Source organism: Labrus mixtus, chromosome 16, assembly GCF_963584025.1.
Source record: "Labrus mixtus chromosome 16, fLabMix1.1, whole genome shotgun sequence".
Taxonomy (NCBI): Eukaryota; Metazoa; Chordata; class Actinopteri; order Labriformes; family Labridae; genus Labrus; species Labrus mixtus.
This window is the reverse complement of record NC_083627.1, coordinates 22,868,388-22,894,327: the sequence shown is the minus strand read 5'-3', so window position 1 is coordinate 22,894,327 and position 25,940 is coordinate 22,868,388. Positions and strand designations below refer to the sequence as shown.

General features: G+C 39.3%; 2 protein-coding genes across 4 annotated transcripts in view; one reads left to right on the top strand and one right to left on the bottom strand.

Annotated features, from left to right (window-relative positions):
* The first annotated feature begins 9,045 nt into the window (after positions 1–9,045).
* gmpr (guanosine monophosphate reductase) lies at positions 9,046–15,693 on the top strand. Its single transcript, XM_061059142.1, has 9 exons — positions 9,046–9,430; positions 12,454–12,573; positions 12,980–13,063; positions 13,162–13,335; positions 13,425–13,506; positions 14,035–14,141; positions 14,528–14,570; positions 14,677–14,836; positions 15,069–15,693. The coding sequence occupies exons 1-9, from the start codon at positions 9,344–9,346 to the stop codon at positions 15,247–15,249; spliced, it is 1,038 nt and encodes a 345-aa protein (XP_060915125.1). The 5' UTR covers positions 9,046–9,343; the 3' UTR covers positions 15,250–15,693.
* A 2,864-nt stretch (positions 15,694–18,557) lies between these two features.
* The window catches only part of atxn1a (ataxin 1a), a 92,306-nt gene continuing 84,923 nt past the window's right edge, over positions 18,558–25,940 (bottom strand). For all 3 annotated transcript variants that reach the window (XM_061059128.1, XM_061059129.1, XM_061059130.1), the window contains one exon: positions 18,558–25,061. In XM_061059128.1, the coding sequence (XP_060915111.1) occupies positions 24,501–25,061 (561 nt within the window). In that variant the 3' untranslated portion in view covers positions 18,558–24,500. The remainder of the gene's footprint in view (positions 25,062–25,940) is intronic.

The following is a 25,940-nucleotide window of genomic DNA, read 5'->3' as shown; positions in this document are numbered from 1 at the left end:
TTTATCTCTATGCCAACAGAAATTCAGAGCCTAAGAACCATTATTAGGGTTATATACAATCAGGAAATAGTCCTGTAGCTGCTTCCTCTAAAAACACCACCCATCTTTTTGAACTAGTCAGTTATTTTCTGATACTTTTTTAAAAGGGTACTAGGAGATCTATCTGTGCAATAATTGCTTGCTTTTGAAAAGCTTTTCATTCACACGTTTTATTTAATTTCAAAGACTATATTTAAAAAAAAAAAAAGAGAAAAACCACAACATTGTCACTTTACCAAGGAGATGTTCCACATGTGTGTAGGGGAGTTTGGCCTTAATGTAGCAGCAACACCTTGTTTATGATAAACTTTCCACAGACATTTTTTTCTGTTAAGAAAAACTGAATTTCTTTAATGCTGACTTGATTTAAGCTCAGTCACTGCAGGGGAAGGACTTTTTATTTTTCACATTGTACATGTAGGGATTTGTTTCTGTTTTCTGAAGCAAAAGCCACTATGCTCTGTAAAGTAATTCTTAGAGAGGAGTCCTTTTTATATATTCGGTTTTTAACAAAAGACAAAGTATTAATAAAGTTGTTTTTAAAAAACGAACTCTTGATGCATCTGTCTGTGTCTTATGTTCTCCTTTTAGCACCGTCACTAGATAGTAGTGTTGTAGTAATCAAAACTGGACTCGGTCGAGACAACTTTTTGAAGGGCTCGTCTCGGAATCGGAAGAATTATCACTCGCTCTCGGACTGAGCAGATTTGAAATCAAGACCACCACCACCACCAAGGAAAACCCCTCCTTCTAAAAGAACAATTAAGTTCAATTCATTCAGAATTTCATTTGTATCCCCCCGGTTACGGCCGCAACCTTCCCGGTGTTACAGTGAGTAACACGCCCCCCCTGCACACAAGTTAATGATATTTCAGTGATATTTATGGCCTTGTCTCGGTCTCGCCCTGTCTTGGTCTTGTCTCGGTCTTTGAGCACTCTGGTCTCAGGTACGTCTTGGTCTTGCTTAGTGTGGTCTTGACTACATACAACTCTACTAGATAGCCTCTTCAGCAAACAACAGTTTAAGTTACCCTACTTGTAGCAGAATTAATGCATGTGTTTTGGTGAACTCATTTCATTTGTTGCTATAGGAAATCTAAAACACCAGTCAATTGGTAATGAATTTTATTTTTCACATTTTGCCTTTTTGTGAGATTTTGGATGTTTAGACCTCTCGGGGACTTTTAAAAAACCTTCAGAAAGGCAGAAAAACAGCTCACTCCTAGTGAGTAATGTTCACTGAGGTCAGGAACTTCTGAGGGGTTAAAGGGAAAAAAACATTGTGACCAAGCAAAAATGTTGACTAGACTGACAAGTCATCTCCCTCGGGACACTTCTTATTCATATCAGGCCTCTGTTCAAAGAGACAGATTCACTGACAGATACCAAAATGTCAAACTTATATTGGAATAACTTCCTCTAAAGTTATCAAGATAAATTCTTGCTATTTGTGATCCATCGGGGCCTCAGAGGTGTTAGATGAGACATGCTGAGATGAGAGAGGTTAAAAAAGGTTTTTCTTGTGACCTGCTGAGAGGAGTACCTGCCATGACTTAAGTCTTCACTTCTCCAGCACCTCAGGTGTGTTGTTCAAGGTCAACACGTCATTCGTCATTGTCAGTCGAGGACAGCTCCCAGTGGCACACAGAGTCTCTAGAAGCCGAAGAAAATGACGAGCTGATTATGAAGTCTGCGAATGAGTCCTGCAACTATTGATTGGTCTGACTTTTCAGGGCGTTCTGGAGGAAAATGCTTCTTTATCTCGTCCGATCTCTCTATTTTTTTTTTGGTCTCTGCCACTGCTGCCATTAAACTCAAGGACACTGACAGCAGCTTCACAGACAGCAGCAGGGAGTTAAAAGACTGCTGTGATTACTAGTCAGTCAGTCATGCAGAGCTCCAGTATCAGGGTCAGTTAATAAAGTTAATAAAAGTGAATGAAAACATGATGTTAGTGGGACAAGCTGTGCCTTTACAACAGTGTTCTTTGTTAATACGAGCATGTAAAGTGTTGAGGACTGGAGTGGACTTGTTTACCTGAAGAGCTTTTATCTTCATGATTTTTATTTTAATTAATCATATCTTTAACATGGACACATGCCATGAACATTGCTTCATATGTAAAATAAAAAAGACAACAACAAAGTAGATGCCATGCATTCAGGTTTCTATCCGTGGCTAATTTGCAGCCCGTCTCTGGATATAGGCTTTTAGGATTAAAACAGAAGCATTAGATTACAGAAACAGTGATGCTATACAAATATAGACATTATCAACTCAATACAAATAAGAGACTTCATAAGAACAACCTGTATAATGAGGATTAAAAGAGGATACAGTCAAATGTTTACAGACTTGCTTCAGTTTCAGCCGCTCTTTTACTTCTGTCTTTAAAACTTTGAACTCTGCCTGGTTTTTTGTAAATTCCAGATTTGAATGTGTTTCAGAGGTGTGTGTTCCTCTCACTGAGAAGGTTGTAGCCCTTGTTCTGATTTCTACTAATCGATTTGTTAACCAGCAGACAGATGACTGTTTCTGGTCGTTCACACATTTAAATTTGATGATTTATAAACAAAAAGTTTTATTTGCCTACTTTGTAATGATAAATAGGAAAGTGTAAATCTTGTGTGCCTAATTACATATTATATAACTGTCTCTATAAGCTGCTGTTAATTCTATGATATGGTCATTAAGTCGTAAAAACTCATGCAGTGAGTGTTTGTCAAAGCCCTGCACTGATCCTTCTAAAATAATCAAATAAATGAAATTGGAAGCTTAATCCAAATGCAACTGGACTGGTTGAAGATTATTGAGATCTTCAACCAGTCCAGTTGTATTTGGAACAAGCTTCAAAATTTACCATGACCTGGATGACTGAGAAACTACAACAGACATAAAAAATGAAAGTAAAATTCACATTGAGCACCAAATTGAACTGTCCTTCTCTGTGAAAGGGTTCTGCTTCTGTTATGTGGAGTAAACGTGTAGCGAGATCAGGATCATTAAGTCGTAGATGGAGCAGATGTTACTGAGAAAGGGGAGGAGAGAAAGTGTCAGACGTTCTCAGCGTGTGAGTGTGAAGTCATTCTACAGTGTTTATGTCGGCAGTGCAGGCCAGAAAACTTCCGCCTGCATGGATGCATGTAAAGGATTATGCCAACAAACATACAGAGCCAAAACTCAATTAATTCATATCTGTGATGACATTAAAAGTACATTGGTATTTTATAAATAAGAGGTAAGAGGAAGAGGAAACAGCCTGCATAGAGCCTGCATCATCTCTACTTCTGGGAACATGTCACATTTAACCTCTGCCTGCTCTCTGTTCTCTAATGGCAACGTTTTAGTGTACGCTCTTTCCCATCAGATTCTCACATGTTGCAAAAACGATTCCATCACTCTCTCACATCTGCCTTTTCTGCAATCCAGAGACATGTAGAAACATTGCAAACAGAAACAAAAGCTGCAAACATACCTGAAAAGTACAGAAAAAAAGACATGGTATATATTTGCCAAAGAAGGCATGAGGGACACAAACATGCAAAAGGCTGCAGAGATGTTGATGCACTTTGAGAAAATGTCTATTTGTCATACTAATCCTAAATGGTTCGAAACAGCTTACACACAACTGCATTCATCTCTTGTTGAAACATTTCCAACTAAAATGGGTTTTGCATTTTGCAGGGAGGTGACATGTCAGAAAAAAAGAATATAAAGGCTTAGTGGTTTTAAAAAAAAAAACGGTGGCTTTTGGATTTGCCTAATCTGTTGCATATTTATGTCTTACTGGAGTAGTGTTTTATTAAAATGCCCTTATCATCAGGGGCATTTACAGCCCTTTTAATGATTCATTGTAACAACTTACTGTAAAGTAGATTCCCACTGTTTTCTATAACAATATATGTAAATGCCTTCTTAAATCAGTCAGCACAGAGTTAACTCAAACATATCTTTTAAATTTTTTGCCAAAAGTGCACAAACCATCCTTTCATTGGAATCAGGTTAATGGCTTTGTTTTGCAAATGTCCTCTTTCTAGTGTGCATGTAGCTTAGAGCAAAAGTCAATAAAGCCCAAGAGAGGCGTGGTTTGTGACCCATTTTATCCACAGTCACACGAGCTACACAGGGAGCTACTGTATCTTCTGTTGGATAAAACTGAACCACTTGTCATTTTGTTGTATGTCGGGGACAAAAATGATGGAAAGTAGCCCAATTCCAAGTATAGTTCTGAGAGGGACAGCGATTCAGATTTGATTTGTTGTTGGAAGAAGAATGTAGAGATGAAGCAGACATTTTTTCTCACAGTTTATCCCCTTGCTGTCAACTTTATTTTATGGATGAAATACCATTGTTTGTACTCTTCCTTTCGTGTCAGATACACATCTAACAATTTGCAGTGTTGGCCCGCTGCAGTAGATGTCTTTCTTAAATGTTGCACTCTTGGATTCTGGTGTGTTTTTATTGGCCTGTTTTCTTTACATAGATACGTGCATGCAGAGGTTTTCCCCTGGCCTGAACTGCTGCTATAATCACTGTATCTTCCTGCACTATTCTCTTAATAACATCTGCTATGTCTATGAGTTATAATAAAGATTTGGCTACTTGTTTATTCCACATACCAAAACTCTATTATATAAATGAACTTTTAATTTGGGACTCAATGTTCCTAGATGAAATTTTACTTTTAATTTTATCAATTTCGACGGAGCAGTATGCAGGGCCTTGACCACTACTGACTGCATGATTGTTTAATGACTTGAGAAACATAGCTTAGAATTAGTAGAAGCTTGTAGAGTGCAATAACCGTATCCAATAATATTAAATATAAGAATCAAGACACTGTTATAGTTATGAGTTACAAAGGAGGCAAATGCATGCAGGAAAAAACAGCTCTGCAAGTAAACAAGTTTGTTCCGCTCCTCTGTATATCATACTGTTTCTGTGACACTTAACATGCTTTCTCGTAAACTCAGAATGGCATTTGACCTACTTCTTTAGAGTTTGAGCTTGTTATTGTTGTTTGTTACACCTATGCTTGTGTAAGTATATAGTAAAAGCAGAGGCCGGGGCCCGCTGAGAAAAAGCAAAAGGCTTTCCATTATGTGGGTTTTAAATTCTAGTTCAATGCTTCAAAGCTCATAAAACCAAGAAGTGCAAATTCCCCAATGGCCTCCTGATTCTTCTGCATTCTGGTTACCTGAGCCAGTCGAGATGGGGGAAAAAACAGAATTTTTAAGTTCTTATCATTTTAACTCATGCCAGGAAAAGGACATCAAAGATTCTTACACACGTCACCTGCACACTGCCAGGTGGTTTCCACATCTGCTCGGCTGCTGAGGAAAATGCATCTCCTCCGAGGAGTGTCTGAGATGTATGTTTCCTCCAGGCAAACACTGCCCAACTCTGGATGGTATCATCGGCTGGCAGCTGAATACAGAGTGAGAGAGTCTGGCCTGTGTTTGTATGTGTGTGTGTGTGTGTGTGTGTGTGTGTGTGTGTGTGTGTGTGTGTGTGTGTGTGTGTGTGTGTGTGTGTGTGTGTGTGTATGTTGTATGCATGCCTCCATGCAAAGCTCTTAGACATTTTGAACCAGTGTAAACAACATACCACCACCAGGCTACACAATGTTCTCCACGCAGAGAATGTCAGTGTTGTCATTAGCACGTCCACTTCATCATACACAAGAGGATGTGCTTCAAGAAAGGCCCTCTGTTCTTTGTCTTTTCAAGCCATTTTTAAAAGTGTAAATTGAAAAGGCAGAGTTGTTTCATGATGAATTTCAAAATCAATTATGAGATCAGGATCTCATGATTACAAGAAAAGATCTCATACCTATTTTGTTATTAAGAGAAAAGATCTCATAATTGTGAGATCCTGATCGCATGATTACGATATAATTGGTCCAATTTTTATTTTCCTTGGTGCTTCTGTAGAAATGAGTATCACGACGACCACAGTTATTTTTTGTATCAGGCTGTAAACATGTATATTTCTGATATAAAGTTAATATGGACCTCTTGGGGAATGACACATTTTTTGTAGGCAGCCTCTAGTGGCCTGTTGAAGAACTGCTGGTTTTGGCATTTCTTCGCTGGCTTCCTTTTCAACCCATGAGGTCAGGAGGTTGCTGTTTGTCCATTGGACTTTAGTCCAATCTATTTGTTCTGGTTTGTTCTATTAGGTCCAAACTGCACCATTTTTCATTAAACACATTTGCATGGTTGAAAATGTTCAGAAATTGGGGTCACGATTTCTCATTAAGGAGCTGGTGATGGGTGCTGAGGCTATCAGTTGTGTTTTATATGGAGTTAAAGAGAGGCTGAGAATTTATTGGATTTATAGGTATTTGATTACAACACATTGTAAAGTCCAAAGTTAGTGCTTTATCCTAAAGACAAAATGAATGTTCCTACCATAATGTTTCTAAGAGTTGTTATATCATGAATGTGAACGTAATTGTGATAATACAGAAGACCAGGAAAGGACACATTCAGATTCATCTTTTGGGATACGTGCTAATTGGCTTATTCCAAGAGCCCCTTTGCTAGAATGAGAAGAAGAAGTGTTTACCTAATACAAACTATGTGGCTGTTACTGGACATGATGACAAATATTCCAGGGGCTTTCCATACAAGGATGGACTCGTGCCACATAAGTAGTAATATTGCATGTCCAAAAAGGAGATAGCTATCTGTTGCACTTTGACCTACTCCCTAAACCTCGGCCTGTAACTCAGATGTATATCTCAGGCTCCAGCTGGAACCACGACGACAAGCTGGAACATGAACCAGTGAGTACACAAAGTTAGAGCCAAACTGTTCTTTTCTTATCAGTTAAACTGCCTTAAAAAACTGACCTTACACTGCACCTTTCTTATCAATACAGTTCAGTGTGACGTGCACACGGGGTCAAAGAGCAGTGGGTTTATAGCAACCGCAGCCGCTTTACAACACGAGGATTAGTCTGATCTAGTACGTTATGTAATAATGAGGCATGAGCGTAGATGTCAATCCATTTAGTGCAAATCATCATAAAAGGGTTATTACCCAAAAGCAAACATACTATTCAAGCTTTTCCAAGGTTGTATTTATGCAAAGGTTTGTTTGGAAGAAAGTGATATGTACCTATAAGAGTAATACTGGTAGACAATTTTTTATCAATCAAACACTTCCATCCATTATTTAAACTAATTTAAATCACATTACTTTCATTTTACATGAGACTATTATTCAAAAGTAAATGCAGTTAAAAGGTTGTCATGATAAACCATATTCTCTTCAGTTCTTTGTGTCACGCTTGTAGGGCAGAAAATAGTGCAGAGTAGGTTTTTAGAGAGTGCTAATTTTCACTTTGTCCATGTCTTCAAGAATAATTGATTCCTGCATGCACAGAATACAAAGAACCCCTCTGTTATACATGATTCATTGGTGGTGAAGAGACAGCTACAAAGTGACACAAATACAAGGAATATCATAAAGGCACCTCTTGTTGCCAGGAAACACTTAACTAGAGATTTGACCCCTGGCGCTCTGCTTCTTTATTTAGCAGCTGTTTATTGAGTTGTGCTGCCATCTGGTGGTCTCTTTTGTACTAACAGTCCTGGGAAACTAAACGGGGGTTTCCTTGAAAAATGTCAGCAGATCCAAGAAAGCAGGTTAGATAGCAAATTATGACAAACACTACTTCTACTTGAATCAGTTCTTATTTAAAAAAAAAAAAAGAAAAACAAATAATTAGCTTATAAATTTTTTAAGAAAGCTTAAAATTGTTGAAGATCTCTTTAAACCAATGGATTCTGATGGGATATGATTGTACAGCTATTTCTCTTATGTACAGTACTGTCTTAAAATGTGCCTGTCAGATCTATCTTGTGGCCCTATCTCTCAGTGGCCCTAATCCTCTTCCGTAAGGAGATTTATTTTCCAGATCAATAAACAAACTGTTAATTCCCAACATTAAACTCCTGCTCGAGATTTCCACATCACAATTTCTACACTGCAAACTGGACCTGGATTGACATCTGTACTTACTAACCCTTCCAGCAGAAATTGCTTAAAAAAATTAAAAAAAAAAAAGCTTTCAAGAGTCAGACTTTGCATTTGCATTGTGACCCAATGGATTGTATTCAATAACAGACCACATGATTAGTTTTTAGTCTGCGTCAATCATAAGTCGTCTAATTTGCTCAGGTACATAGAGTCACTAGACCAGTGGTTCTCATCCTTTTTTGACTTGTGAGCCAACTTTGTCTTCACAAAACTCCAGCGACCCCAGACATCCAAAACACATACAGCTTTTTGCTCAAATGAATTGGTTTTCAGTCATGTAGGTTTTCTCAACATAAACGTGTTTGTGGAAAGAAAAGAAAAAAAAGTTTTCTAATGCACACTGGTAACAAATGTCATTTAAGTGTATTATTTCCATGCACAACCTGTTTTGCTGCTTTCTTACTGTGTCTTTACATTTCTTTCTCTACCTCCACTGTTTGCTGTCATAGACTGTCTTTACATAGGAATGAGAATCCTAGTTATGATTGGGTTTTTGATGTGCTGCACATGTAGACATCATGTCCCGGTTTCAGAAAACTTGATCTGCACTGATCCTGTTTTTTAGAAACTAAGATATGTCTACTGGAGTTCTCCAATGAATCTGGGTACTGTTGCATTAAAACACACAATCCATGTTTCTGAGCTTTCTTTGTGTGTACAGAAATTGCTGAGATGGTGACAAATCATGGCACGACACCCCAATGGTAGGAAACATGAACTCTGTCATCATTATTTGTAAAGATTGCTACAGTAACATGTAAAAAAGAGCATGTAGACACACTCGTTGACTGTTTCCCTCTCCATGCTGTCTACCAGTAGGGAGCAATGCCCCAACTGGACAGCAGGTGTGCTCTTAAGCACTGCAGCACACAACCCTCCGCAGTGCAACCATGTCTGTGTGTATGCGTCATGTGCAGCAGCCAGCTTGGTCACTGCTGCTCCTGCCACTCTGGAGGAGCAGGGGGAGAGAGAGAGAACCCTGGAGGAGTGGAGGGAGAAAGAGAGGAAGGAGGATAGAGACACAGAAAGAGAGGGGAAGAGAGAGAGAGAGGGAGTCCAGGCCCAAATAAAGCCATGGGGGCCGGGGCTGGGATGGGCCCCATTTTGCTATAAATACGCTGGCCGCCTGGAGGCTCGGGTTTGGTGGTTGGGGCTTGGTACCAACGACCACCACTGCAGCAGCGGCCTTCCTCAGGGGATTCTCCTCCGCATACTCATCCTCCTTATCCTGGTCATCAGTCTTCTGGACAGCAAGGATGCCTCGCGTGGACGTGGACCTGAAGCTGGACTTTAAGGATGTCCTCTTCAGACCCAAGAGGAGCAGCCTGAAGAGTCGCTCAGAGGTTGGTACTGTTAAATAGATAATAATGTGATCAAATAGAAAAGCTGCAGTTCAGTCCAGGATACTTCTTCTGGATGAGAGTAGTCAGTTCACTGTTTCATTCATGAAGTGTGCTTGTGCTTTTCAAATGAATGACGCAGTAGTCTCGATATGTAAACTATTTATACATGGGCTGGATGGTAGGGGGCGTTTTGGGCCTACAAACCTTGCACAAGTCAAACATAACATCATAATGTAAAAACATATTTAATAAAGCAGTAGTGGTGAGCAGCCATGACATCAATCAATGCTGTCATTTTAAAAGAATGAAAAGTACACACACATAATGTAACTCATATTCTTGCTTCACTTTGTTGTCTTGTTATATTCAAGCTGCTAGGTGTATTCCTTTGGTGCAAAAATCGACATTGAATGAGTATGTTACAGTGGAGTGACCTTCTTTAAAGGTGACAGCAAACAAGGCAAGCCAGTGCTAGACAGCGGCTACAAACAGCAACTGTAGACAATCAGAGAATACTTCAAAAAGGGAGAGTAAAAGGAAAAACGGTTTTAATCAAAATGGAAGTAATTTAATCATTACTCATTGTCATTTAAGGAGCCAAAAGAGGCAACAGTTTATCTAAAGGACACATTGTTATTGCTCTTAAGAACAACACAGTGCTCCTCCTTCTCTTTGTTTAAGCCTTGCAGCTCACTCATCATAATCATGTATTTCATAAGATCAGGTCTTGGTACTGAATGTCATGATACTTTGATCTGTTTTGGTAGGTGGAAGTGGGTAGGAGTTGGCTTCCAAGAGGTGCCATGCAACATGAGACACAAGAGACTTCTCAGAAAACCTGTTTAAAAATAGTCCTGTGTGGTATAGTCAACGATAGCACATGCCACAGAGTCATCATGAGAACATTTGATATATACACATTGACAAAGAGGACTGCATAGGGAGCAGAAATCCACCTAAAGCTAAGCACACCACACATTTACAAAGTTGTTTACAGCGGGGGGCGGTGCTGAACATCGTTGAGGATAATCTACATCAATAATAAAGGACCACATGCTAAGTATGAGTAATCAAACACTGATGCACCAAACTGAGCAGAAATGTGTCCCCTCACTCTTGAAATTGTTTTTTTGCATGTTGCATGTCTGATATCAATACTGACTCAAGCATTGGTGGTAACAAAAAAGACACATAGCCAATTATTCATTGAGAAAAAAATACATATCAATATAAGTTTAGCCTGATGTTTTGATAATCAAACCTCAAAACCTCTTGGAACAAGACACAATTATTATGACATATCAATTATGTTTTTTGATTAATATCAATCAAATCTATGTTTTTCTCCAAGAAATGCAAAGATTCCTACTTTTATCTACAATATATAGGCCTATACCTGATATAATCAGTGCTCACACAAATTAAAGCTCCTGTAAGGAACATTCTGTTTGTAATGTTTTTGAAGCACTTGTAGACAAAGCATGAGGCTTATGTCTTTGCTGATAATGCCCTGTTCGTGGGTAGTTAGTGTTTTCTGACAAAAAATAAATCTAATCCTGCTTTCTTTTGACAGTCAAGGCTATTACTCATTGTGAATATATAAAATGTAGGGAAAATTATGTCTATTCACTGTGCTTGTCTGACACCTACCCTGAGCAGGCTTTAAAAGTTACAACAACAAAAAAATCTCTCTTACTTTTTTATGTCATAAAGAGGCATCAGTATTAATTTCTGTCTGTTTCATAACCTGCTGAATTTTACTCAAAGGAGCTTTAACAAAATAATGACATTAGTTTTTATTTTATCTTTTTATTCAAATGGAGAATTATCCAGAGCTTCATAACAAGAACACTGGATGAATGAGTCAGACTGGGGATTTTTACTGGGGATAAGACATAGCCTGCTGAGTCAGTGTGCTAAAGTAAAATATGATGCCTTTATTGATTTGCTGCTGCAAGAAGAATTATACCCATGACTGGGCGCCTCTCCCTTCTCACCCATACTTTTTACACCACTTCCCTCTTTCTACCACGATTAAGACTTATGGCCTCGTTTTGGCTGTGGCCCTGAAATCATTCTGCCGTGAAGGGTTAGGCACACTTCTTGCTGTTAGCTTATTTCTGCAGCTGAGGTTGCTATGCATAATACATGTCTTGACTTTTAAATAAAACCCAATTCAGAAATGTGCTAAATGAGCCACAGGATGTGGCAAATGAAAGCCTTTGAGTAAAAGTTTTTTAAAATGTCATATTAGTTTTGTATTTTAAACCTCCCACACAACCTTTCAGCTAGCCAAGCTTCCCTGTAGCAACCATGCTTTTTCAGTTTGGAATATAGATAGTTAAAAAAATAAATCTACTTGTAGGCTATTCATGCCATATTATACATAAAACAAAAGACATATTTTTTTAAAATGCAGTGTAACAGTTACACAAGAAGACTTAGTCAAAAAGTCTAATTTAAAGTTTGCTAATATTAGCTAGCATTAGCCAAGCGAGGCTGTAGTAGCAAAACGTCTGAATATTTTTAATTGAGCAAGTGTGTTTCTTTTGTTTTTGAACTTTTCATAGTATTTGTAAAAGGAAACTTTTTACATGTGAGTAACTTAAACATACCAAAAACATTTTCAAACTCCTCTCATGCTAAGCAGCTAGCTTTCTAATTGCCACGTAATAATAGGACTTCTTTATAGCTCTGACTTGCTTCATCAGTTGAGATTCATGCTTTACTGTAAACCAGAAGCGTGTGTGCTACATTGGATCCTGCTTGGTTCATCATGTAGCTTATCACATTACCAGCTAGGCTATCCACTAGATCTAAATGATTCAGTGGATCCCCACTATGGCCTCACACACTCAGAACATTAAGCAACATGAGCTGCTCCAGTTTTTGCAAAAATCTGAGCTATGCCTCAGTCAATTCCAGGTAAAAAAATAATCAGTCTCTTAAAATTTTTCCTTATTAGGCTAAATTGAATGTCCATGACACACATTTCAGAATGACTCACATGCCTCTCTCCTTAGGTGGACCTTCAGAGGACCTTCACATTCCGCAACTCCAAACAGACCTACACTGGCATCCCCATCATTGCTGCAAATATGGACACCACTGGGACGTTTGAGATGGCACAGGTCCTCAGCAAAGTGAGTTAACAGAACTCAGATGATTGAAAATAAACAACAGCTGCTATGTTTGTGTATGTCTCTATGTGAGCCTGCCAAGACCTCTATGTGCACTTCCAGTGGGATTAATTTGAAAAACTGCTTGACACAGAATCACAAAACAACAGCCAGGATGCTGCGGGAGGTTTGTTTTTTGAAAAACATGAATGAGTGGCCTTGTCCTGGAAGCTGGTGGGCAGCTGCTACATGTAGCTTGTTGGATGTTGCTTGTTTCCCTCCGTATCACCCAATTACTCAGGGCATTATGTTGTTTTCTTGCATGTCAGTGACTAGAAATTACAAGTTGTTAGAAGAAATATCACACATTAATAAAAAAATACATTTCTATATTTCCCATTGTTGTCTTTCTTTCTTTTCTTGTTTTTAGCACACCCTCTTCACAACCATTCATAAGCATTACTCTGTGGAAGACTGGAAAAACTTTGCTGCTAATCATCCAGACTGCTTAGAGGTAATATCACACAGTTTTGCCTTCTAGAAAGCAGCTGTTCCTTTACTCGCATCACAAAAAAGAATTAGTCTAAACAGTTTTCTGTCTTTTCTCCATAGCATTTAGCAGCCAGCTCAGGCAGCAGCAAGGCAGATCTGGAGAGGCTGTGTGCTATCGTGGAAGCCGTACCTGCCCTCAAGTACATCTGTCTTGATGTTGCCAATGGATACTCAGAGTACTTTGTGGAGTTTGTAAAGACGGTCAGAGAGAAGTTCCCCAAACACACCATCATGGTAAGAGGCCATGGCCGGGTCACGATCGAGAAGTATTTGACTTACTTCAGGAAAATGTTGTATTTGGGCTAATGCTGTTTTCGTTGTAGGCTGGTAACGTGGTAACAGGGGAGATGGTGGAGGAGCTCATCCTCTCCGGTGCTGACATCATTAAAGTGGGCATCGGGCCAGGTGGGTGGGTGTACCACTGTCTAAGTCTGAGGAGTGTGCTCGCTCTTTGGTCAAAAGAACAAACATACAAACCCAGATGCAACTGAGAAAGAAAACTGGCGTACAAACACACTCATGAAAGGCAGAAAGGCAAATAGTTGATGTTCAAGTACCTTAAATAGAAAGACTTAAATAATATAAAAAAATGGATTAAAGACTTCTTCTTACTGTACAAAGTGTATGCATCCTCTCATAGAGAACTAGAGCCACATGGTCCAACTCCAAAAGCATAAATCATTGTATTTAAATACAAGTTTAAGACGAAGAAACAAGTTTGAGTATCAATCATTGTCATGGCTGGCTGTGTCTCTAAGGCCTGTTATTAAGCTATTTATATTAAACAGCCTGTTTTATACAAGGTGCACAGCCTGGTGCTTTTCTTTATCTCCGGCCTGTAGAATTTCTACCTGAACTTGCAGCATTGTAAGATAACAGAAATGAATCACTATAGAGGATGTTAGATACTAATGTGTAATCTGTCTGCTGCAGGGTCGGTATGCACAACAAGGATCAAGACAGGAGTGGGCTACCCACAACTGAGCGCCGTGATTGAATGTGCAGACTCAGCCCATGGACTCAAAGGACACATTATCTCTGTAAGTCATACAGTGTCACATTCACATGCATTCGCCTTGAAAGCAATTTTTTTCAGATATTGAGAATTTTGAAATGAATATGATTAAAGTATGAAAGTGCTCTGTGTGTTGTTTTGGACTTTGAAGAGCCATTTAGCCTTTTTTATGTTAATATGTTGAATTGTGCCCTTACTTATTCTGAAATGTAAATCAAAATGTTGGCTTGACTCAAAATTATTATTCATTTGTAATTCATAGACATCTATGTGTTTAATCTTTATAGAAATACTGGGTTGCAGCCAGTAGAGGGCATCCTCGTTCTTTTGACGATGCAGCAATAACGCCGACCTTTTGCACGGTGATTCAGTGTGAAACCTTTGAATTGACTTGCATTTTTCCCTGTTCAGGACGGTGGCTGCAGTTGCCCGGGAGATGTAGCAAAGGCCTTTGGTTTGTACTCAACCCACAACTTTTGATTCTCTTGATTTTTAAACTGAGTCACATTACAAAAAAAAAAATCTATCTCCACAAAACTTATCTGTGTTTGCCTATTCAGGTGCGGGGGCTGACTTTGTGATGATGGGAGGAATGCTTGCAGGGCACGATCAGTGCACCGGAGAGGTCATCGAGAAGAACGGCAAGAAATACAAACTCTTCTATGGCATGAGCTCTGACACAGCCATGAAGAAGTATGTGGGCGGAGTTGCTGAGTATAGGTGAGAGACTGATTTCAGTTTATACATAAAGGATATTCTTCTAAAGGTTCATACTCAGTTTATTTGTATTCAGTTTCAAAACTAAGACGTCTGTGATTGTTTTTGTTGTTGTTATCCCCCTATGAAACGACTCAGACAGTCCACTGTCCAGACACTCATCTAAGGCTCGGTTGCTGAAGAATAACTGAAACGCATCAACAATCCTGTTTTATTCTTTTCTTTTTGCTGTCAGGGCATCAGAGGGCAGGACGGTAGAGGTTCCTTACAGAGGAGATGTGGAGCACACTGTCCTTGATGTGTTGGGCGGCCTCCGCTCCACCTGCACTTACGTGGGTGCTGCCAAGCTCAAAGAGCTGAGCAGGAGAACCACCTTCATCCGAGTCACGCAACAGTCCAGCCAAATGTTCACTTAGCATTAAATGCAGAGTTTAAATGTGCAACAGTAGGACAGGAATTGACAGGGATGAACACACCCACAGCGACACCTCTATGTGAGCACCCAACCTGTTTCTCTCAGGATATCTGCTGTCAGAAAGCAGTTTATCTCCTGTAGGTTGTGACTTAAAAAGTTTGACTTCAAACATTTTTCCAACAGAAATTATAGCGTTTAAATCAACTCGATCCTACAGTAAGTGCGTTTGCAATCTGACAGACGCGCACACAGAAAAACAACAAGAATGCTGCTGACACATTGCATGTAAACACACTCAGAAGAGGATGATCCGTTGGAGAAAAACTGCTGAAATGTATGTTTGAATGAATATGCAAATCAATATGCAAAACCAGAGACCACCTGTAACTGTTCCTGGAGCAATCATGTTGCAATAAAGTGCATGCGGGGACCCCCTGCTACTTACCTCAGTTGTGTGGATCTTTCTGTAGAACTTATCCTTAGCGTCTGTGTGCATTTATTCTGTGTGTATCAGGATCATTAGACTAAGCCACCAACAAACACTTGACAAACTTCAGATACACTTGATATAAACTGCCTTGCATCTAAAACTTTTAAACTTAACTTCTTGATGCAAAAGTTTTTTTTGTTATTTTATTGTCTTCTTCTGAATCAAGACATTGTTTTATTTTACTTTACTTATTTTTAAAGTGGTGTTGTAATGTGCATTATTTTACTAATTATGAGGATGATGTTCTCATCAGCTTTTAAAGGCAGTACTAGAAGTGCATATTAAAGGAAACCACAAAATGGAAAATGGAATAAACCCAAAAACTAGCAGTCATTGCATATTACACAGATATGCCATACCTTTGACACTCATTTTGCTGCTGCTGTGAATTAGTTTGTTATGTTGTACTCGATTTTGCTTCTAATAGTCAAACACTGCCTTATGCACCCTCCTCAAACCCTCCTATTTTTTAATTCAGTTTGCAGGCCTTTACTTCCTCTTCAGGCAGTGAGGCAAGCTATAGAATGCATTAAGCAACCCGGGATGATAAACTTGATCCTTACATTTTAAAGCTCTGTGTAATTACTGAACAAATTATGTGTGCATTTCTTCTGGGTTCATTCTTCAGATCTGCAAGACTGCACATGTAGTCCCCACTACATAAGGGTGGTGATAAAACTGATATCGTTCAATTTCAAAACTGTCCTGTCATGCTAAAATCATTAAATCATTAGTAAATAATCAGCTCAAATCATTCCTTTTTAGTCATCATGTCTTGAGTCAACATCAACATGGTTTCACAGCTAATCGCAGCACTGCCACTGCTATTACCTCTGTTTCAAATTCTATAATTTCTGCTGCTGACAAAGGGAAATAACGTGCTGCATTATTTGTAGATTTTTAAAAAGCGTTTGATAGTGCTGCTCCTTCTCTGCATTCACAATATGTCTACATTTCTGATTGCTTTGTTTCATATAGTCTATTATTAAAGCATGCATTTTCACTTAAAACATCAGTATAAGCCAGTAGTGAAAAGGAGGCCAAATATAAAAAGCTTTGTGAATTTAGGAGGGAACAGGCAGTCCAGACCAGGCCGCCCAGAAAGGTAGCTAACGGTTGTTGAGGGTAAATTGATTGGTTTGCCTCAGGAGGAGTTGCTTGCGAGGCTGGCTGGCTATGATTGGGTACCTGAAACATCATTAAAGAGGTCCTCTGACCAGCTGGGACTGCGGAGGTTTTGTGGGGTTATATTTCAGTTACTGCATATACAAGACACGTCCCTTTTAATTCTAGATGACTATTATTAAATGGTTATTGCAGAAACAAATTGAATGTTTGTGTGTGTGTGTGTGTGTGTTTATAATCCCCTTATACAACAATGTGAGAGCCTGCATATTTTCTTTCTATTGCTTTCTAAAGTAACAACAGTTTCACTTGGCTTTGGCAGAAGAAGTCTTGTTGTGTTTGAACTCAAAATAAAAGTTTGATGGTCTGACATGTTTGTTTACATGTTGTGGTTCTGCTTCAAAAAATGTCAGAAAGGGGGTTGGACAAAAAAGAGACATGTACAGAACAGTTACAAAACACACAACCAGACACACACACTATTTGGATGCACACACAAACACACATTCGGCTGTTTGAACAGCTAATGATGACGGTATAATTTCTGCTGCTGACAAAGGGAAATAACGTGCTGCATTATTTGTAGATTTTTAAAAAGCGTTTGATAATGTTGACAACTCTTTTGTCCTCCTGAGGCTTAGTGAGGTTGGTTTTGATTCTGAATAACAATTCAAGGACTACCTTTCACAGTGACAGCAATGTGTGATTTTAATAGTCCTTCTGTTTTTGTGAATATCAAACGGTGTTACAAAGAGTTCAATACTGGGTCCTCTTTTATTTCTTCCAATTCCTGTCAACAATGTTTCATCCGCTGTATCAAATTATAACATTTTTATGCAGATGATACAGTTTTGTACTTTGCTTACAATCTACATTAAGTCATTCAAATTCTCCAGAAAGCTTTTAATCAATTACAACATGCACTGTTTAATCTGATACTGGTTCTGAACCCTCACAAGACCAAAAACATCTTGTTTGTAGAGCCAGAGACATTTCAGACAGTGATTTACATATCACCACTCTGACAGGACATGGCATTCAAAGAGTTTCTGAATACAAATATCTTTGTGTCTGGTTGGATCAAAAACTCCTTTAAATTCCACACTGATATTCTGGCCAGTGAATTAAGACAATGTGTCAATTTCTTCTGGGTTTGTCCTGTAAATGAATCCATTTATCAATCTTCCCTCAGATTCATAACTGTTGACAGTTCACTGGGCACCTCAGACAGTGAGACATGACAGGGAATGTTATTTATTTATTTAAAAATAATTGAAAGCATGATATGCACCTTTCTAGTTATTAATATAGCCAAATCCAATATACCCTATATAAATATATTTTGGAGTAAAGAATTCCTAAAAAGAAAATGAATTAAACTTTCTGGATTTGTTGATCTCTGGTCTAAGTTCACATGTTTATATTTCAAGGTTCACGTTTAAGTTTAAGGCTCAAACTTGATTAATACATTTATTTCAAGTTTACACCCCCCTATCCAACTATTAGCCCTTCCATTACATGGGGGAATGGAGATGGCACTAATAACAGAGTGCCGTCGCAACTGAAGGAGAACCAGCAGACCGGAGTGTTAGTAAAATCAACTGTAGAAGAATATCATCACCAAGGTAAAACAACATTTCAGAAGCAGTATATGGGGTTGTTAGTGCTGTTCAAATAAAGACAAAAGTCAGGCATTGATTCCAGATATGTCAAGGTTTCATTTTCTTTTTCAAAGAGGTGCATTTGTACAGATGTCAAATACATACACCTACAGGGTTTCTCCATTGCTATAGAGGAAAGGGGTGGTGAGACAGAGGGACTTGGTGAGTACAATATAGTACAAACAAGTTGGCTGGGATCTGCTGCTGCTGCCCCCTGCAGGCCAGACATGCATGTCTGTGCTGATGTATTTTCTGCCAACGGCCCACGGGCCAAAAAAGTCTCAGTTCTTTACTTGGTGTCACAGAGAAACATCTAGACAGACTGGTTGTTAGCCACAGGGCTGAGTGTTCAGAACAGAGGGTTTGGGGGGGGGGGATAAAATGAAGCACAGCTGACAGTTAAGCTCCACCCCACCCGTGGCAGTGGGCAGGGTTCAAAAGTCACGAGAAATACAGCCTGTCCCCTGCTGAAGTGTTTGTGGCTTTGCACAGAGGCAGAACACAAACAAAGTACACTGAAGAGTAATCCAAGCCGTCCTCAGCATAATACACAGAGTATTATAATAATAATTCATAGTTAATAGTCATTTGTTAATCATATCAAATTGTATGTAATACATTTACATATCTTATAACCCATTTTAAACAGCCCACTATGCAATTTGATTGGGGTGAAACTACACTGTTACGTGGGCCTCTACGGGTTTTTCTTCTTTCTGCCTGAGTTGGTTATCCAGCGCTATGGACATTGAAGACGTCATACAAAAAAAGAAAAAAAAGAGAGAAAAAAGGAATCCTGATCGAATTCTGTTCACTTTTAAAACACGACAAAGTGCCAAAAACACATCCTTTTTTTTTTTTTTGCAAAAATAAAAGTACAAACATCAAGAAAACAAAGAGCACACATGCCTTTTTTTCTGATCGAAAAGTCAAAGCTCACACACCAACATTCATTTATTTGTAATTGTGCAAGAAGCCAATTAAAAAAAAAAAGAAAAAAAAGAAGACATTTGCAGTGTTCCTCTGATGAGGAAGCTTGTCATAAAAACTCAACAATGACACATTCTCTACATAGTTTTGAAGTCCCCTGACATTATAATGAGTGCTACAAGGAGACCAAAAACACAGAAAAAGCTCCTGCACCAAAGACAATGCAAAAAAAGCCAAGTTTGTTATGCACCGTTTTCACACCGCACAACCAAACCTAGCCATGCTTAACTGCCTACAGACACTTTTGTCGAATTAGAACTCAAATTTGGGAACATAACTAAACCTTATAATAAACTGCACAGTCTGGTTGGTGTAGGGTGGAAAAGGTTCCAAACAAACCCAAACACAAAAAAGAAGGGATGTATTCCATGAGTAAAGGTTTTCCTAGAAGAAAAGAACCAAGGAACCACCAAACACCTCGGCCCGTTGGACCCAAGAACACGTCGGGCGCCAATCTAGATGGAGCACATATACAAAAACACAAGGTTACCGCAAGGTGATGTGCAAAAACTTAAACTTAAACCATCTCTCTTTTTCATCCCTATTCACCCCTCTTTTTTTCATTCTCATTCTCTCTGTCTGTTTTTTTTCGAATGAATGTTACTCCTAAGGAAGGTTTCGGTCTGAGACAGAGGGGGTAGGACCGAGCCCAACCTAGGATAAGAAAGTGCTGAAACGTTATCAAGTCTTTTAAATCTACTTACATGTGCATCTCTGTTTTTTTTTTTTCCATTTTTCTTTTTCTTTTTTTTTCTTTTTTACAAAAAAAAGTGGTCCCCACTAGCAATGAGGTTTCTTTTTTCTCTGTGGGTCTCACTGTGAACCATTGAAGGTCATGATCTCACAGACGAGTAGAAGAGGAAACAATCCGGTACACACACACACACACACACACACACACACACACTCACACACACAGGTCACACACACAAACATGTACACTCAAGGAGACATGACACATGCTCTCAAATTGAGGAAGGCCGCAAGGACAGGGGGGGAAAAGGGTACACACAAACTCTTTTTGTTTCTCTTCACAAACATCCTGACTCTCATTTGAAAGATGCCACACACACTTAGACAGACAGACAAACACACAAGCCTTTAACAGGAAGGAGACACTGGAGTAGGACTATGCTACTAACACTTGGCACAGCAAAGGGTGAAAACATAATGTAAGTATTGCACATTGTGGTATATCTCAAGAGGGGTTAAATGGTTGAACTTGGGAAAATCTTATCAAGGTGAAACTAGACCAAAACACTCGTAAAAAGTGCTGCTCCTTCTCTGCATTCACAATATGTCTACATTTCTGATTGCTTTGTTTCATATAGTCTATTATTAAAGCATGCATTTCCACTTAAAACATCAGTATAAGCCAGTAGTGAAAAGGAGGCCAAATATAAAAAGCTTTGTGAATTTAGGAGGGAACAGGCAGTCCAGAAAGGTAGCTAACGGTTGTTGAGGGTAAATTGATTGGTTTGCCTCAGGAGGAGTTGCTTGCGAGGCTGGCTGGCTATGATTGGGTACCTGAAACATCATTAAAGAGGTCCTCTGACCAGCTGGGACTGCGGAGGTTTTGTGGGGTTATATTTCAGTTACTGCATATACAAGACACTTCCCTGAAAAAACTGGCAACTAATGTTGCAACTGCAATCTCTTAAGATGAAATGTACTTAAGATTTAAATGTACTGTATGATAAGGGGAATGATGCTAGCTCTAGCTCTTCTAGATAATTAATAAAAAAATATTTGTAGGACTATGGTGAGATTGTATTTTTTTTGCAGGAAGAAAAGGTTTTAATTGTTTCGGTTTTAATTCTAGATGACTATTATTAAATGGTTATTGCAGAAACAAATTGAGTGGAATGACTATGTTTGTGTGTGTGTGTGTGTGTGTGTGTGTGTGTTTGTAATCCCCTTATACAACAATGTGAGAGCCTGCATATTTTCTTTCTATTGCTTTCTAAAGTAACAACAGTTTCACTTGGCTTTGGCAGAAGAAGTCTTGTTGTGTTTGAACTCAAAATAAAAGTTTGATGGTCTGACATGTTTGTTTACATGTTGTGGTTCTGCTTCAAAATATGTCAGAAAGGGGGTTGGACAAAAAAGAGACATGTACAGAACAGTTACAAAACACACAACCAGACACACACACTATTTGGATGCACACACACACAAACACACATTCGGCTGTTTGTACAGCTAATGATGACGTTGTTTCAATAGGAAAAGGAAGAAATTAAAATAAACTCCTGCGATGAAGTTGATCTGACAAACCCTGTTTTATTATAAAAAATAAAGCATTTTCAAATCTCACACTTACTCACCATAACCCTCCATCTGCCCCCAACTACTCCACCTACTCATCAATTCTACATCCATCTGAGCATCACCCAGCCACCTGAAACAGCACTGCCAAACACAGCTAATATTATCAGTGGGATGAAAAAAAAAAGGACCCATCCACATCTTTGAGGCAACCCGACAACACTGTGAACCAAAAGAAAATAACCTCTGCCGATAAATGAAGACAGAAGCCGAGTAGAAATCTCAACAGATATGCCTGCGTCTCCACCGCCTGTACAACACAACTGTGCCAGAACTTTCACAACATGCTAAGCTAACAGCTGAGCATAGACTTTCGTAGACTGTTACATGCATGACCACATGAGTCGATTAGCCGAGATTTAAAAACCTGCCAATTTCAACCAATACTAGAGAGAAAGCTCAGTCCTGGACAACTGAGCAAAGCATGTCTGTTGAGGTAACTGCTACATCTTCAAAAAAACAACAACTGATGGCTAAATGCACAGGCCGTGTTCAAAACTGAATCCTAGTCCCCTACACCCTCAACAGCAAGGAAACGTGACTCATGAAAACGGGTGTTTCTTCCACTAATGCCAGGAAATTCAGTAGACAGGCACGTGATGAAAATCCTGGTTTTATCAATGGGTTTTGTTCCTAAAAACTCAACTGTTGTTTGACATTAAGTGTGTCGCTGAGAAACATCTCCTCGACAAGCTGATGAGTGGCTTGCGAGGAACAAAATGACCCTGCTCTCCTCCAGTGTGTTTAGGTGGTCTCTGGCTCGTTTCAAGGCAGGGCAGTTTATAAAAAAATGACATTTCTCTTCCTCCTCCTGATGTGCAAATTGCAAGGTTTTCTTAAGTACAACTCCAAGTAGAAACACTGGACATTTAGCACTGTCTATATATCATACGAGTGTCTCCTTTCCTATACACTAGTTCACACACACTCATACACTAACGCACACACTTACACAAACACACTGTACTGTTAGCTGTGTGCATTAATCCAACGTCAGTCAACTAGTCTCAACAAATACTGCACGTTGAGTTTCAGAGATTGTTTGTACTGTTTGTGTGTTTGTGTAAGTGTCAGTGTGTGTGTGTACGGTCAGACACAGACCCGCGTCGCACACACTCTGGCACAGTCACGCAAACGTAACAAATTTATGACACCCTTCAGTATTCTGTGGCGTGCGCTCCCAACACCAACGCTCTCGATCGAATTCAAACATCACTGGGTTTGTTTCAAAGCCTTTTTCTTCGTTTAAATGGAAACTTTCGAGACACATTTCGATACTTTCCCAGAGCTTTTGCACTGCAAGCTAGTGCACATGCTATAAAATGTTATTTCTTATTCCTTTTTACCACAATTTTTCTCCTCTAACCATCTACTTAAACCTGCCAAAATCATCCCTTTCTTAGAAAATCCCATGGCACATCCATTCTCACGACCCCCTTTTACTTCTTTAAAAAGCCTCACCTCTCCAAAGTGCTGCTGCTACTTTCTCCCCCTCGTCTGAACAGAAAAAAAAAAGAAAAAACTAAAAACATACAGTACTGCGTAAATGAAGAGACATCAATTTTCTCGGCTGTATGGTGAGTGTTACAGGTTTCTTTTTTAAGTGCTTTGAAACATCTCGACCCTCTCAGAACTGACACGCAGAATCTTCTCGGTTCCTCTCACGCAGCCTTTTCTAATCACAATACAAAAATATATAAAGCAATTCATCCAAAAAGATGAGGATTGTATGAAGTCTTCCTCTTAAATTGAAGTTTGCCAACCCAGTGTGAATGCAATTGTTTGTGTAATGTTCGGGTATCTCACATTTTTTTACATTAACATTGACCAACATATAGGTTCATTCTTGGACTAAATGACCCCTGATTAAAGTTTTTTTTTTTTTGACAATCATTGAAAACAACTATCTGAAGAGATAGAGGATGAAGGGTTAAGGAGAAAAAATAAAATGCAAAATGAAACTGTAATTAAGCTGAACAGAGTGAGTGTTGTTATCCTTCTATTGTTGGGCACACGGGGCACCACCTGATGACCTCACTGGCAAGGTTTAAATGTCTGGCACACCCTGATGACACTGCAACAATTGATTCTTTTATACTTTAGACAAGAAGAATTATTTTTCTCCCAACCCCAAGTCTGATTTAGAAAATGTTTTTTTTTTATGATTTTCCCACAAATCCTTCATGCCCAGGCTCAGCTGACATTGCATCATTTCTTGTGAGTCAACAAGTTGGGGGAAAGTATTTTTTGTCGAGACAGGGGTAACAGCTAATTGTGTGCTAATTAAATTAGCATTTTAAATCATGTGTAGCCAGCCAAGAAGAGCCATCAAGCATTGCACGAGTGTGCCGCACAGCCAACTCTAAACATTAAAAACACAAATCTCTTTTCTCATGAAAACTTCCAAATCAGCACTAATTGCTTGTGTGATATCAAACCTATCGATAAAAATGTGTTATAAAGTACATGGACTTAATGTAAGGTGACACCGAGTAGGGTACGTTAACCTCTACAGTACAGTATTTAAGATAGAAAAATAAAAACAGAAAACTTTGAAACCAAAACAAATGAGACATTAATGTGGGCATTCATTTTTTGTAGAATCCATTGATGTTTTTTATTTCCAAGTTCCAAAGGTCATTTATGTCCTGCTGGCCTTCACTTGCCAATATTTGACCTTCCCTCAATGCTGACTTTCACCTCACGAGAGATGAAGGAAGGTTTGGGCAGGGTCAAAGGTGGTTCCTCCTCTGTTTTTTCGACTTTTCGACCTTCAGGGGCAGACCATCTCCGTTTCCTGCTTCCTGAAGGTTTACTAGCGCCGGCTTCTGCCTTAAGATCCCCATTTTCCACGTTTTTGCCCCCAACTCTCCCGTTTCCACTTCCACCTTTCCCCCTCTGGCTGATGCCGTTCTCCCGCTCGCAGTGCCTGAAGCTTCCTCCACTGCAGCTTTGGGGAGCGTCTGATCCAGCTCGGTGGGGTTTGAGGTGCCCGTGGCTAGAGGCCGGGACGGAGGCAGGTGGGGGCAGCTCCACGGGTTGAGTCTTCTTTAGAGATCCGTTCCTCAGGTTCTTGAGTGTGAGTGAAATACAAACATCGCCCACAGAAAGCTTGGTGCAGGGCAGCTCAAGGAGCTGGGTGGTCCGGTCAGGGCAGCATGAGGACCAGCCTTGGCCAAAGACGAAGAAGGGGTACTCCACCAAGACCTCCACACTCACCTGGAGATGTAAACGGTAGAAGGATTCATCAACACAAATACACAAATACACATGAACACCACATACATGTTTGTTTTTCTACTACATATTATATTCGTCACCAGAAAAGCAACAAGGAAGTGTCCAAGAAAATTCTCAGTGATTATTTTTTTGAAGAAAATGACAGTGGCTCACTGGTTTAAATGGCTTTGGTTGAACTTAATAAACTCCCAACCATCACTTATCCACATCAATTACCCTTATCATTCGAGGATCAGGGGAGGTTTATACCACAAACCCTTATTTATACCCTCTCATTGACTGAATATAAAGATCAAGTCTCTACCTCCTTCGTTTTTACAAAAGTGAAGCCAATATACCCCCACTGCAGGCACTAACATCTTGTGCATTTGGAGCCAGTCTGTGAGGAACAGCATGGCTGCTGGAGCCGTGATATTGATGTCCTGCCAATCCCATATCCAAAACACACAATAACCTTCAAATAAAACAACATCCTTAGGTCAGTAGAGTCCACGACATAACAGATTCTTGTTTCAGTTTATAGTGGACACTCATAGTTAAGAAAGTTCAATGACAGTTTTTTTAGTGTTGGTTATGTTTCATCTCAAAGCTGCCAGTCCAAAGGGGGGCGCCCAAATGTTTTGGCTTCACTTTTCGAGTGCTGTCATGTTGTGCATTTTGTTATACAGTCTATGGTCACAGTCAATCACAGGACTGACACAGAGACATAAAAACATGCACTCTCACATTTAAACATTTGCTTGAGAGGCATTACCTTTTAGACAAACTAGCATTTATTCAGACTGTGGAAGGTTTCCCATCCCAAAGAGAACCCAGTACAGGGAGAACATGCTAAAGGAAGGGTTCAAAACCAGAACC

Coding starts and splice junctions, on each gene's coding strand:
- gmpr (XM_061059142.1), top strand. CDS start 9,344: ATGCCTCGCGTGGACGTGGACCTGAAGCTGGACTTTAAGGATGTCCTC. Junction 13,064..13,161: donor ATCATCCAGACTGCTTAGAG/GTAATATCACAC, acceptor TTTTCTCCATAG/CATTTAGCAGCCAGCTCAGG. Junction 13,507..14,034: donor TAAAGTGGGCATCGGGCCAG/GTGGGTGGGTGT, acceptor TGTCTGCTGCAG/GGTCGGTATGCACAACAAGG.